The sequence below is a fragment of the Cnephaeus nilssonii genome, assembly GCF_951640355.1.
Source record: "Cnephaeus nilssonii genome assembly, chromosome: X".
Taxonomy (NCBI): domain Eukaryota; kingdom Metazoa; phylum Chordata; class Mammalia; order Chiroptera; family Vespertilionidae; genus Cnephaeus; species Cnephaeus nilssonii.
The window spans coordinates 120524556-120544307 of record NC_137071.1 but is presented as its reverse complement, the minus strand read 5'-3'; the positions used below and the strand labels follow the sequence as shown (position 1 = coordinate 120544307).

At 37.0% G+C, this 19752-nt stretch overlaps 1 protein-coding gene across 1 annotated transcript; it reads left to right on the top strand.

Annotated features, from left to right (window-relative positions):
- Positions 1 to 1762: 1762 nt before the first annotated feature.
- XKR3 (XK related 3) lies at positions 1763 to 13296 on the top strand (the record flags this gene model as incomplete). The annotated part of the gene is made up of 2 exons (XM_079765632.1): positions 1763 to 1856; positions 12593 to 13296. 2 exons carry the CDS (start codon positions 1763 to 1765, stop codon positions 13294 to 13296), a joined length of 798 nt encoding a protein of 265 aa, XP_079621758.1.
- Positions 13297 to 19752: the final 6456 nt, after the last annotated feature.

Here is a 19752-nt window from a genome sequence, read left to right as displayed (position 1 = left end):
TTTAGGCTTTTCAATGTACAATATCATGTCATCTGAGAAAAGTGATAGTTTTACTTCCTCCTTCCAATTTGAATGCCATTTATCTGTGCTTCTTGTCTGATGGCTGTGGCTAGGACTTCCAGTACTATATGGAATGAGAGTGGTGAAAGCAGACATTGTGGTCTTATTCCTGTTCTTAATTTTTTCCTACTGAGCATGATGTTGGCTGTATTTCCACTTTCCTGAGAGTTTTAATAAAAAATGGATGTTGGATTTTGTCAAATGCTTTTTCTGCATTGATATGATCATGTCGTTTCTGTCTTTCAATTTGTTAATGTGCTTTATCACGTGTATTAACTTGTGAATACTGTACCAGCCTTGCATCCCTAAAATAAATCTCACTTGGATATGGTATATGATCTTTTTAATGTATTGCTGGATCCAATTTGCTAAGATGTTGTTGAATATTTTAGCAGAGTGATTATTCAGAGGTGCATATTTATTGCCATTTTATATTTTATAAATATATTTATTTTCTTCTTTTCTTCCTCCTCCTTCTTTTACTTCAAGAAGGCCTTTTAACATTTCCTGTAATACTTGTTTAGTGGTAATGAACTCTTTTAGCTTTTCAAATTCTGGAACCTAGTGGCAATGTCTCCCTGATCATCTGAACTAAATGCTTCTGAAATATATTTTGTGTTAATTATGTAAGCCCTTCCTTTGTAACTGAGTCTTGATTTTTATTGGTTTATTTGGGTGCAGGGTCAGCCCTCACGAGTGATAGCTGAGATTCTGGAGGTATATATGGAAACGGTGGAATCAACTCATGCAAAGCTCCCCAACAAAAAGCCCCTCCTTTGAGAAATTTCTCATTATAAGACTTGTATTCAGCAAGTATTTAAGGAGTTATTTGTGTTGATGGGTTTATATTTTACGTCTAATTCCAATTTGGTCCTGAGGAAATGGGACTATTACACCTACCTACTTTGGCAACATCTTGAATCTACAACTACTTTGTTTTAATTGAGTTTTTAAAGTTCACATGTAAAAATGGATGCTAAATGAGCTAACTCCCATCAATAGAAAAATAATAAAAATAGTGCACTCATTGTATTGAGTCCTTGAAAGCAATTAAAACTATGACAGATTCATTTTCTGGAGCAAACATATAAAAATGTCAAAAATTTTTTAAATTACCAAAAAAAGTATGAGCACCCCTTTATTTTAGAAAAATAACGTAAATATGTTTTAAGATAAGTATATAAAGATTTAGGTTCATAAAGTAAATGCATTGGGATAAGATTGGAATATTATGTCCCAAACTACAAATAGTAACTTACTTTGTGGAGGAAAATTCAATTGTATGTTAATAAAGCGGAATTTAGCTGGTTGTTTGATTTTTTATAAGAATGTATTTATGTATTAATTTTAGATTAAATCATAGATACAGAATTAAAATAAATGTTAATATTGGAAACTGTATTACATGATGAATTTAGTTTTTATTATATTTAATAATAGAATTTTAAAAATTAGACATTCATCTAATAATGGCATTTCAAATGTTTTTAACACATCTATCACTGACAAATATTAATCTTGAGTGTTACTTCATTCTAACAGGTGTCTGCAGAACAGTATACATTACCACAGAGTATTGAGAAGGCTTGATCAAGTTAAAAAAATATCACAAATTAGCATCAAAAGAAGAAAGATGATTATAGAGAGGGAGATTGTTCACACACTCCGTGGTACTTTCTTGGAGTGCAAAGCATACTACTGTATGTCAGTCATCCAGGCCTTTCTTAGTTCTATTCCACAATTAACATTACAACTATATATCACTCTCACTATAAGAGAATGGCCTGTGGAAAGAGGTAAGTTTGGTTGTTTTAAGCTAAAAGACCATCCTAAAAGGAAAGGTAGGGCATAGTGAAGTTTTAAAAAGACATTAAGTATTTATTTGTAAATCATGATTGTATTAGAATTTGTAAAGTTGATTTTCTGTGGATATTTTCAAAAACAAAATTATAAATAGGTACATCTAAAATCTAGAGAAAATTGATATGAATAAATTAACATCCATTTTATTAGGTCATATAATATGTAAGATTATATGGGAAAGGGGAATGTTACATCTAGTGGGAAATAATTTTGTATCTGAAACTTATTACAGAATTCTTTTTAAAATACAACATGGCTTCTTATAACAAAAGTAAAAACTGCAAAGAATTAAACATTTAGAAAGGATACACATTATAAAATTTTCCAAAATTCTCTAGGAATATGACTTTGTGTTTTGATTACAGTAGCTGTTACATGAATCTGCATGCTGATGGGATGGAATACACCTATATAAGCTGATTGGCCTGTGTAAATTTCACATTAATGATATTGTATGTACTATAATTATATAAGATGCAACAACTGGAGGACCTGTGTAAAGTGCACAAGTGTCCAGTCTGTACTATGATTATTGAAAAATAGAAAGGTTTCTTTTTGTCTTTTTAAATTAAATGCATTGGGGTAACATTGGTTAATAAGTATATTTAGGTTTCAGCTGTACATTCTTATGATATGTAACCTGTATAGTGCCTTGTGTGTATACCCTACTTTACCCTTTCATAACTCCCACCCATCTTCACTTTGGTCACCACCACACTGTGGTCTCTGTCTATCAGTTTTCTTTGGTTAGTTTTTTTGCTTCAATTTTATATTCCACATATAAATAAAACCATAGAGCTATTTAATTTTTTTTGTATGGCTTATTTAGTTTAGCATGATATTCTCAAGGTCCATTAAAAAAACCTAGGCACCAAATTTATGAACCAAAATCTTAGAGAAGATTATATTAATTTTCTCTCAAAGGCAAGGGAAGTAAAGGCAAAAATAAATGAATAAGACTCTATAAAATTAAACTTTTGCACAAGAAAGGAAACTTTGAACTAAACAAAAACACAGTAAACTGAATGAAATAAGATATTTTCAAACAACAGCTCCAAGAAGGTTTAAAATTGAAAAGTATATAAAGAATTCATAAAATTCAACACAAATTAACAATCCAATATTAAAATGGTCAGAAGACCTAAACAGACACTTCTTTCAAGATGAGATTCAGATGGCCAACATATACACTGAGTGGCCAGGTTATTATGATCTCTGAACGCATAATAATCTGGCCACTCAGTGTATATCCTATATAATAAAAGGATAATATGCAAATTGTGCCCTCGACCAGGAATTCGACCAGCAGGCAGGCCGGCCAACTGCCCATGTCGCCTCCCCCTGGCCAGGCTGGCCGGACCCCACCCATGCCCCATGCACGAATTCATGTACAGGGCCTCTAATATTTACACACATACACACACACACACACACTGAGTGGCCAGATTATTATGCATTCAGAGATCATCATAATCTGGCCACTCAGTGTATATGAAAAGATGCTTAACTTAACTGGATGTTAAATAAATGCAAATCAAACTACAATGAGATAACACTTCAAACCTGTTAGGATGTCTAGATTTTATTTTTTTAATTGTGAGGGATGTATACCAGTATATTTTATCAGCAGCTAGATGAAAAGGAAGAATGAGTGAATAAGAGAATGACTGGGTAAAGGGGTAGATGTCTCCTTTTTCTCCTTCCCACTCCCACCCCTCCTCAAGCTTTCACTGCAATATTATCTCTTCATGCATATAACAAAACTTGAATAAAACATAACTAAAGATAAATGTAAAATTATAACACGTTACTACAAAAATGTAATTTGACATTATCAGATGTCATTTACAAATACATGTAAATATATAGAATATATTTACAAATCAAAATATTAACTAATTATTCTTTTGGAGCAAGAAATTATTTAATACTAGAGGCCTGGTGCACGAAATTCGTGCACTTGGGGGGGGGGGATCCCGCAGCCCAGCCTGCAGTCTCTCACAGTCCAGGAGCCCTCAGGGGATTTCCAACTGATGGCTTAGGCCCGCTCCCTCTGCCATCAGTCAGATATCCTTAGTGCTGCCGCGGAGGTGGGAGCTGCTGCATTGAGCCTCTGCCCCCTGGTGGTCAGTGTGCATCATAGAGACCGGTTGTTGGGCTATTTGGTCAATTTGCATATTAGCCTTTTATTATGTAGGATTTATTGGGCAACAAAGTCTGTAGAAACAGTTTTAAAACTTGTAATAGAAATGAGATTATAAATTTATTATAATAATACCTGTCATATATAAAACCCATCTTTAGACTCAAAAAATGTGTCTCAGAAAAATAGGTATTAAGTGGACATAAAAACTGAAATTAAAAGGAATTCTGGAAAACTGCTTCAAAGATGGTGGCAAACAGGACAGCAGTGAGGGAGAGAGTGTGAGTGAGTGGGGGAGGGAAAGGGGAGTATATGGACATGTGTGAGTGAGTGAGGGACAGTTAGATTCTGCAGGAGTCTCAGGGGGCTGGCCAACTGGGCTTTCCTGGACTGGGAGCCCCTTCTACTGCTGCAAGCACTTCTGGGCAGCCATCTCTGGCACAGAAACCACGCCATCTTGAAGAGGAGAGCTGTGTGACCAGGATCCCAACCTCACCACCACCCAGACTGGCCTCAGACACCATCGCGGATGCTGCATCCACAAAGGAATGTTACCTCATTTTCAGACTTTCAGACTCTGAGACTCCTGTGAGTTCAGAAGTATGTGCCTCTCCTGCCAAGCCCATAGCTTCAGCTGCAGACCCCTCGACCTCTGCCTCATAGACACCATCTGCTGGATCCCCTTGGTCATGCTGCTTCTGACTCAGACCCCACCACTCTGGCTTCCCTGGCTGCTGGCTCCTAGACTCCTTGGTGAGATGATGAGTGCACGCCTCTTGGATCAAGACATGCTGATTCATTCGCAGATCCCATGACCTTCACATGCACAGCCACTGGCTCATAGACCCCCCTCCTGATTCACAGAGTGAAACCAACTAGGCCAGAGTCCCCCTGCCTCACTGGCAAACTCCAGGATGCTTGCATCCCTAGACACGGGTTCTGAGATCTTCACAGGGATTCATAGAGTGACACCATTTAGGAAACAGTCACACCACACTGGCCAGAATCACACTACCTCAGCTGTGGCCTCAGGATACCCACCACCCTGTCGTGGGCCCCACAGTGAGCCACACGCCAGTGAGATCTCAGGCAACCCCTTACACAGGAGCCAGAACAACAATCACATCCACAACCACTTGCACAATGAGGCCGGGGGTGCGTCACATTGATGGACATCCTGTGAGGAGACTACATCCATGAATGAAAAACTAACATTTACAACCCAACTATATCAGGAGAACCAAAATAACCTAAGTAGGGGGCTCCATTAAAAACACCCAGCTCAGGAGATGTGAGAGACAACACCACTGGGTCACACTATCATCAAATACATAAGACCAACCCCCTCAAAGAAAACAAATAAAACCTGTGTGGAATAGCAGTTGGATCTAAGACAGAAACAATTACAACAGGACAGCAAAAATGGTAGACAAAGAAATGACCCAGAAAGGAAAGAAAAGGAATAGCCAGAAAAGTAACTAAATGAAATGGAGGCAAGTGATTTGTCAGAGAAAGAATTCAGATTAATGGTTATAAGAATGCTCAAACATCTGGATGACACACACCATTCAATGAGAATGATAAGGAGCTGCATGAGAATTTCACCATGAATAAGAATCAAGAGGATATGAAGAATGACATAGATGCAATAAAGAACAAAATGGAAAGTTTCAACAGTAAACTAGAAGAAGCTGAGGACTGAATCAGTGAGTTAGAAGACAAGGTAGAAAAAAGCACCCAAGCAGAGCTGAAGTGAAAAAAAAATTTTTTTAAACAGGAGGAGAGTCTAAGGGAGCTTTGGGACAAATAAAAATGAAACGACATCTGCATAATAGGGATGCCAGAAGGGATGATTTTGAGCAAGGAATAGAAAACCTGTTTGAAGAAATAATGACAGAAAACTTCCCCAATGGTGGGGGGGAAAAAAGTCACACAACTCCAAGAATCTCAGAAATTCCCAAGTAAGATGAACCCAAAAAGACCCACCACAAGATACATCATAATTAAATTAACAAACATCAATGACAAAGTAAAAATCTAAAGGCTGCAAGAGGAATACAGAATGATACCTACAAGAGATCTCCCATTCGACTATCAACTGATTTCTCAACAGAAACATCAGGCCAGAAGGGAATGGAATGAAATATACAAAGTGATGCAAAAGAAGGGACTAAATACAAGAATACTCTATCCAGCAAGACTATCATTCAAAATTGTAGGAGAAATCAGGAGCTTCACAGACAAAAAAAAAAAAAAAAGCTTAAGGGAGTTTTTTTTACCAACAAGCCATCATTACAAGGAATGCTAAAGGGACTGTTGTAAAAAGAAGAAATAGAAAGGGAAGAAGGAACACAGGCATAAAGAATAAAAATTGCTACAAACAAGTACTTATCAATAATAACCTTAAACTAAAATGGATTAAATGCTCCCATCAAAAGACATTGGTTGGCTGAATGGATAAGAAAATATGACCACATATATGCTGTCTACAAGAGACCCACCTTAGAAAAAGGGACTCACACAAGCTGAAAGTAAAGGGATGGAAAAAAATTCTTCAGGAAAATGGCAATGAAAAAAAAAAACTGGGATAGAAATACTTATATCTCACAAAATAGAGCTGAGAGTGAAGGCCATAATAAGAGATAAGAAGGCCACTTCATAATATAATACCATAAGTATCATTTCAATAAGAGGATATAACTCTGGTAAACATATATGCACCCAATACAGGAGCATCCAAATACATAAAAATACTTCTGGAAGGTATCTAGGGAGAGATCGACAGCAACACAATTATAGTAGGGGACTTTAATACTCCATTGACGCCACTGAATAAATGCCCAGGACAAAAAATTCAGCAAAGAAACAGCAATCCTAAATGACTCAGTAGATCAGATGGAGCTAATTGACAACTTCATAATATTTCACCTCAAAACTACAGAACACACATTCTTCTTAAGTGCACACGGGACATTTTCAAAGATAGGCCACATGTTACGACACAGGCTAAGACTCTACAAATTCAAGAAGACAAATCATATTAAGCATCTTCTTAGATCACAATGGCATAAAATGAAAAATCAACTAAAATAAAAGCAATTATAAACAAACATATGGAGGCTAAATAGCATACTATTAAACAACAAATGGATTACCAAAGAGATCAAAGAAGAAATAAAAAGCATTGTGGAAACAAGTGACAATGAAAACACAACAATCTAAAATGTATGGGACACATTGAAAGCAGTCCTGAGAGGGAAGTTCATTGCACTACAGGCCTACCTCAAAAAACACGAAAAATTGATAATAAATAATTTAACCTACAACTTAAAGAATTCAGACGAGAGCAACAAGAAAAACCCAGAGTAAGTAGAAGGAAGGAAATAATAAATATCAGAGCAGAAATAAATAACATAGACACCAAAAAATATATATATGGAAAAGATCAATAGAACCAAGGGCTGGTTCTTTGAAAAGATAAACAAGATTGACAAACCCCAGGCTCACCAAGCAGCAAAGAGAGAGCACCCAAATAAACAAAATCAGAAATGAAAGATGTGAAGTAACAACCGACCCCACAAACAAAGGATTGTTAAAAAAATACTATGAACACCTCTACTCCAATAAACTGGACAACCTTGACCAAATGAACATATCACTAGAAAAATACAATCTTCCAAAACTCAAACAGCAAGAATCAGAAAACCTGAATAGACTGATAACTACTGATGAAATTGAAGCACTAATTTAAAAACTCCCAGCAAACCAAGATCCTGGTCTGGGCAACTTCACAGGGGAGTTTTACCAAACATTCAAAGAAGAACTAGCACCTATTCTCCTCAAACTATTCAAAAAAAAAATCAGAAAGAAGGAACATTTCCAAGCTCTTTCTATGAGGCCAGCATTAACCTAATTCCAAAACCAGATAAAGAAACTACAACGAAAGAGAACTACAGGCCAATATTCCTGGTGAACATATGAGCTAAAATCCTCAACAAAATCCTAACAAATTGGATCCCACAATACATTAGAAAGATCATACACCATGACCACGTGGGGTTTATTACAGGGATCCAAGGCTGCAATGATATCCATAAACCAATCAATGTGATACATCACACAAACAAACTGAAAGATAAAAACTATGTAATCATATTAATAGATGCATAAAAAAACATTCAACAAAATCCAATACCCTTTTTTGATAAAAACTCATCAAAGTGGGAATAAAGGGATCATACCTCAACATAATAAAAGCCTTATATGACAAACCTACAGAAAACATCATACTCAATGGGCAAAAACTAAAATCATCTATCTATATAAAAGGCTAATATGCTAAGTGTCCTTCCCTCCATCTGGATAATGACATCACATAGCAACACCTGGCTTCCTCTCCCTATCGATAGCCTCCTTGCAGTTTCTTCAGCCCAGGAACATGACTTGCTTTATAACCAGGTGGAAACACTTTACACTGTAACCAACTGTCTGTGAAGCTTTTTCCTGTGTCTCATCTCATTTGATCCTCACAGAAGTCATGGAGTAGGTAGATAGGAGACTCAGTGGAATCCTAGTTTCTTTTCATTAGCTGGAAAATGGAGATTTAGAAAACTTAGAAACTTGACCTAACTGAAAAGTAAGAAATGGTGGACCTTGAAAATGACTTCAGGTTTTCTCACTACGCAGAATATAGTCAAACACTGCTGCAATTAAATATTTTACCCTCTGTTATCCCTGTATGATCTACAATAATAATGTGCTTCATGTTGATATTTACTGCTGTGTTGCTGACAATTACCTGAAAGAGAAGTTGGGATGCTTCACTGGGCTGGAAAAAGTTTAACTACTTCAGAAAGCAGGTCTAATTAAGCAAGTTTGTTCTATATCTATAAAAGACTAAGTTGACTCGTGCATGCGCAATACATAAAAAGCTCTCTCTGGCACCAATCACATGCATGTGTTTCCATCTGTCATTGTTGATCGTGAATTTGGTTGACACTTCTATTATAGAGAAAGGGCGAATAGTGATATTAAAATATTTCTTCTAATTAAGTTCCTTTCAGTGTACACAAATTCATGCACCATGCCACTAGTTTCCTATGAGAACAGGAACAAGAGAGGGATGCCCACTTTAACCACTCCTATGCAACATAGTACTAGAAGTTCTACCTGCAGCAATCAGACAAGAAGAAATAAAAGGCATCCAAATTGGAAAAGAGGAAGTAAAACTCTCACTATTCACAGACAACATGATACTGTACATAGAAAACCCTAAAGATGACATCAAAAAGCTATTAGTTTTAATAGTGAATTTGGCAACATAGCAGGACATAAAATTAATTCCCAGAAAATTATGGCATTTTTATACACCAATAATGAATGCTCAGAAAGGAAAACCAACCAAACAACCCTATTTACCATTGCAACAAAAAATTTTAGATATTTAGGAATAACTCTAACAAAGGAGGTAATAGACTTGTACTCAGAAAATTACAGTACGTTGAAAAAAAGAGATAGAGGAAGATATAAACAAGTGGAAGAATATACCGTGTTCATGGATTTGTAAATCCAACATCATTAAAATGACCATATCCAAAGTAAATGCAATCTCTATCAAAATACCAACGGCTTATTTCACAGACCTTGAACAAATATTCCAAAAATGTATATGGAATTTAGAAAGACCCTGAATAACTACAGCAATCCTGAGAAAAAAGAACAAAGTTGGAGGGATCACAATGCCAAATATCAAGCTATATTACAAAGACACTGTACTCAAAACAGCATGTTACTGGCACAAGAACAGGCATATAGATCAATGGAACAGAACAGAGAACCCAGAAATCAATCCAAGACATTATGCTCAATTAATATTTTACAAAGGAGGCAAGAGCATACAATGGAGTCAAGACAGTTTCTTTAATAAATCGTGTTAGGAAAATTGGACAGATACATGCAAAAAAAACCCCATGAAATTTGACCACCAACTTACACCATAGACAAAAATAATCTCAAAATGGATAAAATACTTAAATGTAAGATGTGAAATTGTAAAAATCCTAGAAGAAGCCATTGGTAGCAAAATCTCAGACATCTCTTGTAGCAATATCTTTATGGATACATCTCCTAAGAACATGGTCGGCAAACTGCAGCTCGCGAGCCACATGCGGCTCTTTGGCCCCTTGAGTGTGGCTCTTCCACAAAATACCATGGCCTGGGTGAGTCCATTTTGAAGAAGTGGCATTAGAAGAAGTGTAAGTTTTAAAAATTTGGCTCTCAAAAGAAATTTCAATCATTATACTGTTGATATTTGGCTCTGTTGACTAATGAATTTGCCGACCACTGTCCTAGGACAATGGACACTAAAGAGGAAATAAACAAATGGGACTACCTCAAAATAAAAAACTTCTGCACAGCAAAAGAACCCATCAAGAAAATAACAAGAGAGCCCACTGCCTGGGAGAACATATTTGCCAATGATACATCCAATAAGGTATTAACTTCCAAAATTTACAGGGAACTCATACAACTTCATAAAAGGAAGACAAACAACCCATTTAAAAATGGGCAAAGGGCCCTGGCCGGTTTGGCTCAGTGGATAGAGCGTCATCCTGCGGACTGAAAGGTTCCAGGTTTGATTCCGGTCAAGGGCATGTACCTTGGTTGCCAGCACATCCCCAGTGAGGGGTGTGCAGGAGGCAGCCAATCGGTGATTCCCTCTCATCATTGATGTTTCTATCTCCCTCTTCCTTCCTCTCTGAAATCAATAAAATTATATTTTAAAAAAATATATATAATACTTAAATATATATATATTTAAAATATAATAAACATCAATTAATAAACATTAATTAATAAACATCAATTAATAAAGGTTAATCCCTTATTGGATGTATCATATGGAAACAACATATATTCAATATACTTATTATTTTCATAGTTAATTAATTTAGAAAAGTACACTCTTATTTGGTAGAGTTATTCCAAATTATCTAAATTTTTATAAATGATTTTTAAACAAACATTTAAAAATTTTTTGTTGAGATCATTGACTAATTGAATCAAATTTAATATTGACATATATTTTAAAAATAAAACATTCAGCTTGATATTCTACATATATAAAATTATACTTAATATTTTAAATATTCTTGAATATTTCCTGTTGATCTTTAGTTGGTTTGTTATTTTGAAAGTTGTGTATTAGCAATATATATCTATTTTGCTAAGTATTGTTTTGAAATATATATCTATATTTTAGAATTATTTGTTCTTCAATAATTTGTTGGTTTGTTCTACAGTAGAGTTTCAAAATTTCTTTAACCACATTTAAAAAATCACATTCATGGGGTAACATTGCTTAATACAATTATATAAATTTAGATTGTACAATTCTATGATACATCATCTGTATTTTGCATTGTGTGTCCAAGACTCAAAGTCAATTTAAATTGCTAACATTGAATGTTTAAGTCTTTTATTTTCAATCTTGTTTCCTCATAAATGAAGTTAAGGTCCTCAATATCTTCAGTTTCATTTTGACCATTCCTCAAAGTATAAGGGCAGTGTTATTGTTTTATTTTCTTACTGGTGTATAATTTGAATTCTTATTTTCTAATTTAAGTTACATTAAGAATTACTACTTGATTTTATTTCTGTTCTAATTAAATTATGTTTGTAGAATGTTTTCAGAGAAACCAGTGTGAATTATTTTGTACATGACATATATATTTAAAAAGATTTTTCACCTTTACTTTCAAAAATTTATTTTCATATTATTTAAACAGTATTCAATTTCTCTATAAAATTACTTTATATGTGCTCATTTGTCAAAATTTTTTAAAGATTGGTGTTAAAATTAATTTTGCTTCTAAAAATTTTATTTCTCATAATATTCTTTAAAACTTATATATCTAAATACCTGAATTATTGACTTCTAAATTCATACATCTGATCTGTTGAGCCAGCAAAACCTATCAGCTCAATTTTCAGATTTTCTTTTTATCTTTTAACCTTGCAACATATTTTTGGGGATTCTAAAGTACATATCATATGTTAGCCTTCTGCTTTGTTTCCTTGCTTTCTACCAAGCTTGCTGTAAAGCATAATTATATTTTTGTTGAATCAGATAATGCAACTCTCCTTTTTAAAAATTCCTAATAGCTTTTCAATTTGAATAAAATTTAATCAGCCTTCTATCACATACCTTAGAGGGTCAGATGAAATCTATCTTTCTAATCTCATCTGTATCATTATTTATAGGGAGTATGTGTATATGTTTGTAAACATATATATCTATTTGCTCATTATTTTTCAAGGAGAGGACATATGTATTATATTAATATATTTGCTCTATTTCTGATTATTGAAAATGACTAAGTATTTATTCCTTGGAAAAGTAAATACATTTCCAACCTATAAAAAAGTGGTAGAGAGGTACTTATCTTAAAATACTCAGTTTAAAATAGAATATTGTCATCATTTATTAAGGAAAGTCTCTAACATTTCAATGTTTGTTTTTAACAGCATGGCTGATGGCATTTTCCCTAGTGTCAATTACTTATGGCGCTATTCACTGCAACATACTGGCCATGCAGATCAAGTACGATAATCATTTTAAGCTACATACAGTACAATTCATCTGCATCATGTTCTGGCGTTGTTTGGAGATTACCTCACGTGTAGTGACTCTGGTACTTTTTATTGCATCTCTGAAACTGAGGAGCATGCCCTTTTTACTAGTCACATTTTCAATATCACTGTTGGCACCATGGGTCGAGTTTTGGATAAATGGATCTCATTTTCCTACACAGACTAAAGTCGATTTCAAGCCAATGGGTAGAGAACTGACGCTTATTGTGATCACTGTACTACATGCTGCGATTGACTTCTTCTGCTGGTCAGGCGTGAAGCTGCAATTGTCAAGTGAGGAATTAGTTGATAAGACACACAAGGGGAGTAATAAAACCTTTCACTACAGCATTCGGTTAGTAGAAAATGTAATGATGATATTGGTATTTAAGTTTACTGACGGGAAATCTTTATTGAATTGCTGTGACTCATTAATTGCCACGCAGGTCATTATAACTTACTTATTAGCAATTGGTTTTATGCTTCTCTTCTACCAGTATTTGCAGCCAGGGTGGTCAGGCAATTCATTACCAGACCAAACAGAAGAGACAAACCTGAACCAAAGTAATGTTGCATCAACTAAAGAGACAAGTCAATGAAAAGAATAAAAATTATTAACTGAAAATTATTACTTCTGGAGTAAGATTGGGTATCTTTTTCATTTAAGAAATATTTCATTTTCACTAGAAAATGGATTTCCATAGAAAAATGAACATTTTCATTTTGCTGTACTCAAATACTTCTAATGGTAAAATATACTAAATTTTCTTTCATTTAAAGCAAAAGATTGTAATCAGTTGCTAATAAAATTTATTTTTCTCCTGTAAATCAACAGTACTTTGAACTGTTATCACTGCCAACCAAATGACTTGGAATGTTTGTTTTCTCAAATATAATTATAGACTTAGCAAAAATAGACAAACCTGTATATTTTTCCAAACATTGATCAGGACAAATAAGCATAATCCATTTTTGCCTACCACATCTTTAGAACCTTTATCTTTAATTAGATAAATAGGGTTTGCTGTTATGCACATAAGTTATCTGTAAACATTAACCATTCAAAAGAATAAAAACACAAAAGTATTATTACAGGTTTTATTATGCATTTAAAAAAAATCTTGAATAGCAGTCTTATGAGGATGACATTTATATTTACTTAAGGTAGCAAAAGTTACTCCCCACTAAACTTTGATTTTTTAAAAAAAGCAATACCATATTAATACATTTTTTGAAGAACCAGAATGCATTTATTGAGCAACTATAATGTTTAAGACACTGAGAAATACTGAAAATTTATCAGTGACAAATTACAGATTTCCAGACAAGGCCATAGAGTAGATTATAACTAGAAAAATAAACCATAATACCATAGAGCAAAAGAAATACAAGGATTCTGCAATGGAATTTGTTCTGAGAAGACAGAAAATTGGATAGAAGACATGAGACTTCAAAGAGAACATGACCCTTTTTTAGGAGGCTCAGTTGGTTGGAGCACCCTCTGATATAGAAAAGGTTGCAGGTTTGATTCCTGGTCAGAGCACAGAGCTAGGTTGCAGGTTTAATCTCTGGTCAGGGCACATATGAGAGCAACCAATTAAAGTTTCTCACATTGATGTCTTTCTCTTTTTCTCTCTTTACCTTCCTCACTCCTCAAAATCATTAAAAGATAGCCATGGATAAGAATTTAAAAAGAAAGAATATGATCCTAATATATAAAAACCCAGGGTTGTAACATCCAAAACGACAGAAGGCTCAACTGCCTGGAAGTCAGTGCTGGGTTGTTGTAGTGACCCAGCACTGAATGCCTGTAGATGCAGGTGCCTTATCCCAGCACTGACTGTAGAGGGGGCTGAGGATCAGGCCCGAAGAGAGGCCTGGAGAGAGAATCAGGGTCTGTTCCATAGCCTTTGTGGCAGCTATTGATCAGCCCTTGCCCCTCTCTTTCTCTTGGGGCCTGGCCCGCAGCCACACTTCTCTTTCTCTGGGGCCTCCACTGGGGCTGCTGATCAGCCCTGCCTCTCTGATCAGGCCCATTGATAGGCCTGGAGATACTGACTGGCATAGAAACCAACCAATCGGAACCAAAACTGGGTGAAGTGCGAGGAGCCAATGGCTTCCTAGGAGGCAGAGCTTTTGATGCTGACTGGTATAGAAAACGACCAATCAGAACCAAATCACGGTGAAGTGTGAGAGAGCTAATGGCTGCCTAGAAGGCAGAGCTTTTGACGCTGACTGGCATAGAAACTGACCAATCAGATCCTAATCTGGGTAAACAGGAAAGGCAGAACCTAAGGTGAGGGCTGAGGAAGGTTTTTAAGGGTAACAGCTGTAAGGTGTAAGAAAGCAGTTCAATTTTTTAATGACTAGTTTGGCAGTATAGTGCATATGGCTGGCTATCAGTCCACATATAGGGATTATTTGTTTTTGTCTGCCAAGAGCATCTCCTTCTGATGAAAAGGGCTCCCCCCCATTTAATCAATCCTACTCTATATAATCTGTCTATACTAACAAAAGGGAAATATGCTAATTAGACCAGGCAGACGGGCCATCTTCTGGACGTCCGATTTCCTTCCAGACAAAGCCATGGTGGTGGGGGCCAAAGCAGAGCCTGTTAGGGGTGACCAGGCAGGCAGGGGAGGGCACTTGGGGACGAGATCAGGTTGACAGGAGAAGGCATTTGGGGATGAGATCAGGCCAGCAGGGGAGGGCTGTTGGGGGCGAGATCAGGTCGGTAAGGGAGGACAGTTGGGGGGCAAGATCAGGCCAGCACATGAGGGCAGTTAGGGGCGATCAGGCAGGAAGAAGCAGTTAGTGGTGATTAGGCTGGCAGGGGAGATCAGAGTTGAGGGTGAGATCAGGCGGGCAGGGGAGGGCAGTTGGGGGTGAGATGAGTCTGGAAGGGGAGGAACTTTGGTGGTGAGATCAGGCCAGCAGGGGAGGGCAGTTGTGGGCAACCAGGCCAGCAGGGGAGGGCAGTTAGGGGTGATCAGGCAGGCAGAGGCATTTAGGGGCAATCAAGCCAGAAGGGGAGAGCAGTTAGGGGCGAGATCAGGCTGGCAGGGGAGGGCAATTGGGGGTGAGATCAGCCTGACATGGGGTGGCAGTTAGGGGTGATCAGGCAGGCAGAGGCAGTTGGGGGAGAGATCAGGTTGGCAGGGGAGGGCAGTTAGGGGCAGTCAGGCAGGCAGGTAGGTGAGCAGTTAGGAGCTAGTGGTCCCAGATTGCAAGAGGGTGCAGGCTGGGCTGAGGGAACCCCTCCTGTGCATGAATTTTGTGCACCGAGCCACTAGTATTTTATAAAATTAAAATACAGATTTAATGGATTTGTTGATAAATGCATATAAGCAATGTCATGTTCTATTTCATATATTATATGTATACAGCTGGAAATAGATTTGAAGGGACGAAGTAGTGAGAGCTGATAATAAAGAGATAGTTAAGTCTATACAGGGAAACAGTATATTCTAATAAAATTTCAGCTCTTGTAGATACATAAAAAATGCCTCAAAATTATAGGTACCATAGTAATACATTGTAAAACACAAGGCCTTTGGCATTAAAAAGAAAAGGTTATGATTTGCATGCCAGCAGGAACTTTCAGGGGACATTCACCCCTGGTGCTAGTGCCCCCGCTGACCCAGAGCACCTGCAGCTGACTCTTGTGGGACCAGATTCATTAGGGAAGGGAGTACAACTCAGAACAGGGACAATCAAGATGTGAGACTCTAAACAGACCCAGCATCTGGGCTAAGGAGTCCCTGACCACTGGACGGCTCGGGCTTCAAACTCCCATTCCTCAATCAGGTTGCCAGAGGCACAAAGAGACAGTGACTCACACTGACCTGCATTAAAGATGCTCCCAGGAGGCCCAGGATAGACACAACACAGGACCAGATTCAATAACATCAGAGCAAAATCCAGTGAACCCCAACCTCATTGTCAGCTGGTTGAAGGGGAGATCCTTCTCACAAATAGGACATCAATAATCAAGCCCCAATTACAACAGGAGAGCCAAATAAGGAGCACAGGGGGGCATTCCTAGGGCATCCAACTCAGGTGAACAAAGAGACTGCATCAGTGGACCCCTTCAGACACTTTCTACATTAGGCATCCCACAAAGACTGGGAGGTATAGCAGTTTTTATCTAATACATAGAAGTAAATACAAGGAGACAGCTAAAATGGGGAGACAAAGAAGCAGCCCCAAATGAGAGAAAAGAAGGAATCTCCAGAAAAAGAACTAAATGAAAGGGAGGCAAGCAACCTGACAGATATAGAGTTCAAAGTTATGGTTATAAAGATTCTTAAAGAACTTAGAGCATAAAAAGGGCAATAGAGGTCATGAAAAAGAACCAGACAGAAATGAAGAATGATGTATCTGACATCAAGAACACACTGGAAGGTATTAAAAATAGATCGGATGAAGCAGGGGGTCGAACCAGTGATTTGGAAGACGATAGAAATAAATAATTAGAGCAGCAAATGGAAAAAAATAATTAAAAAGTAGGAAGATAGCATAAGGGAGCTCTGGGACAACATGAAATATAACAACATCCACATTATAGGAATACCAGAAAGAGGAGAGGTAAAGCAAGGAACACAGAACCTGTTCAGAGAAATCATTACAAAAAACTTCCCCAACCTGGTGAAGGAAAATGTCACACAAATTCAGGAGGCACACAGAGTCCCAATCAAGGTGAACCCAAAGAGACCCACACCTAGACACATCATAATTAACATGACAAACATTAAAGGCAAATAAATAATCTTAAAGGCATCAAGAGAGAGACAGAAAAATTACCTACAAAGAAATTCCCATCAGAATGTCAACTGACTTCTCAACAGAATCACTTCAGGCAGGAAGGGAGTGGCATAAAGTACTCAAAGTAGTGAAAAGCAAGGACCTAATCACAAGAATACTATATTCAGCTAGGCAATCATTTAAAATTGAGGGAGAAAAAAAGTGCTTTCCACACAAAAGAATCATTAAAGAAGCTTTAAAAAAGTACATTACCACCAAACCAGCAAAGCAAGAAATGTTAAAGGGATTGCTTTAAGAAGAAGAATAAAAGGAGAGAGAGATGATCATAGGCATAAAGAAAATAGCAATGGCAATATACTATATAATAAAAGGGTAGTATGCAATTTGACCCTAACGGTAGAAAGACTGGTTGCTATAATGCACACTGACCACCCAGAGGAAGATGCTCAATGCAGGAGGTGCCCCCTGGTGGTCAGTGCGTTCCCACAGGGGTCACGCCACTCAGTCACAAGCCAGGCTGATGGCGGCAAGCGAGCAACAGTGGTGGGAGCCTCTCCATCCCTTCAGCAGCGCTAAGGATGTTCGACTTCAGGGAGTGGGCCTATGTCATTGGTCAGACATCCCCTGAGGGCTCCTGGGCTGCCAGAGGGATGTCTGACAACCAGCTTAGGCCCAAGCCTCTGGGGAGCGGGCCTAATCTGTCAGGTGGCCATCCCCCGATGGGTCCTGGAATGTGAGAGGGAGCAGGCCAGGCTGAGGAACCCCCCAAGTGCACAAATTTTCGTGCACCAGGACTCTAGTAAATAAATACCTATGAATAATATCCCTAAATGTAAATGGATTAAATGTTCCAGACAAAGACATAGAGTGAATGATAAGAAACATAACCCATAAATATGCTGTCTACAAGAGACCCACCTCAGAACAAAAGATACCCACAGCCTGAGAGTGAAGGAATGAAAAATATATTACATGCAAATGGAAAGAGAAAAAAAGCCGGGGTAGCAATACTCGTATTTGACAAAATAGTCTTCAAACAAAGGCTATACCAAGAGACAAAGAAAACCACTACATAACATTATTAGAAATTATTCAACAAGAAAATATAACCCTTGTAAACATACATGCACACAATATAAGAGCACCATAAAGAAACTCTTGATGGACTTTAAGGGAGAGATTGACAGTAATACAGTCATAGTAGGGGCTGTAACACCCCACTGACATCACTGGATAGATCCTCCAGACAAAAAATTAACAATGAAACAGAGGCCTTGAGTGACACACTAGATCAGATGGATCTAACTGGTATTTAGAGAACATTTCACCCCAAAGCATTCTTCTCAAGTGCACATGGAACATCCTCAAAGATAGAGTACATATTAGGGTAAAAACCAAGTTTATACAAATTCAAGAAAATTGATATAATACCAAGCATCTTCCATGATCACAATGGCATAATGTTAGAAATTACCCACAATAAAACAAAAACACTCAAATACATGGAGACTAAATAGCATGTTAGTAAACAATGAGTGGTTTAACAAAGAGGTCAAACAAGGAGTTAAAAACTTCCTGAAAACAAATAAAATTGAACACACAACCACCCAAAACATATCAACATGGCAAAAGCAGTCCTGAGAGAAAGTTCATAGCATTACAGGCCTACCTCAAGAAACAAGAAAAAGGACTAATGACCTACTTAACCCTACAACTAAATGAATTAGAAAGAGAGCCAGAAAAGCCAAGAGGAAGTAGAAAGAATGAAACAATAAAGATCCAGTGTAGAAATAAATGACATAGACATTAAAAAGAGAGAGAAAAAGAAATTAAAAATAAAAACAGGACAAAGATCAATAAATCCAACAGCTGGCTCTTTGAAAAGATAAACAAGATTGATGAATCTTCACTAGACTCATCAAGAAACAAAGACAGAGGACCCAAATAAATAAAATCAGAAATGAAAGAGGCAATATAACAATGTACACCACAGAAATACCAAGAATTGTAATCAAATACTATGAGAAACTATATGCCTACAAACTGGACAACCTGGACAAAATGGACCAATTCCTAGACACATACAATCTTGAAAAACTCTACCAGGAAGAATCAGTAAAACTGAGTAGGCCAATAAACAACCAATGAAATTGAAGCAGTAATTTAAAAACTTCCAGCAAACAGAAGTCCTGGACATGATGGAATTACAGGAAAATTTTACCAAACATACAAAAAAGAACTAATACCCATCCTCCTCAAACCAAAAAATCTAAGAGGAAGGAAAATTTCCA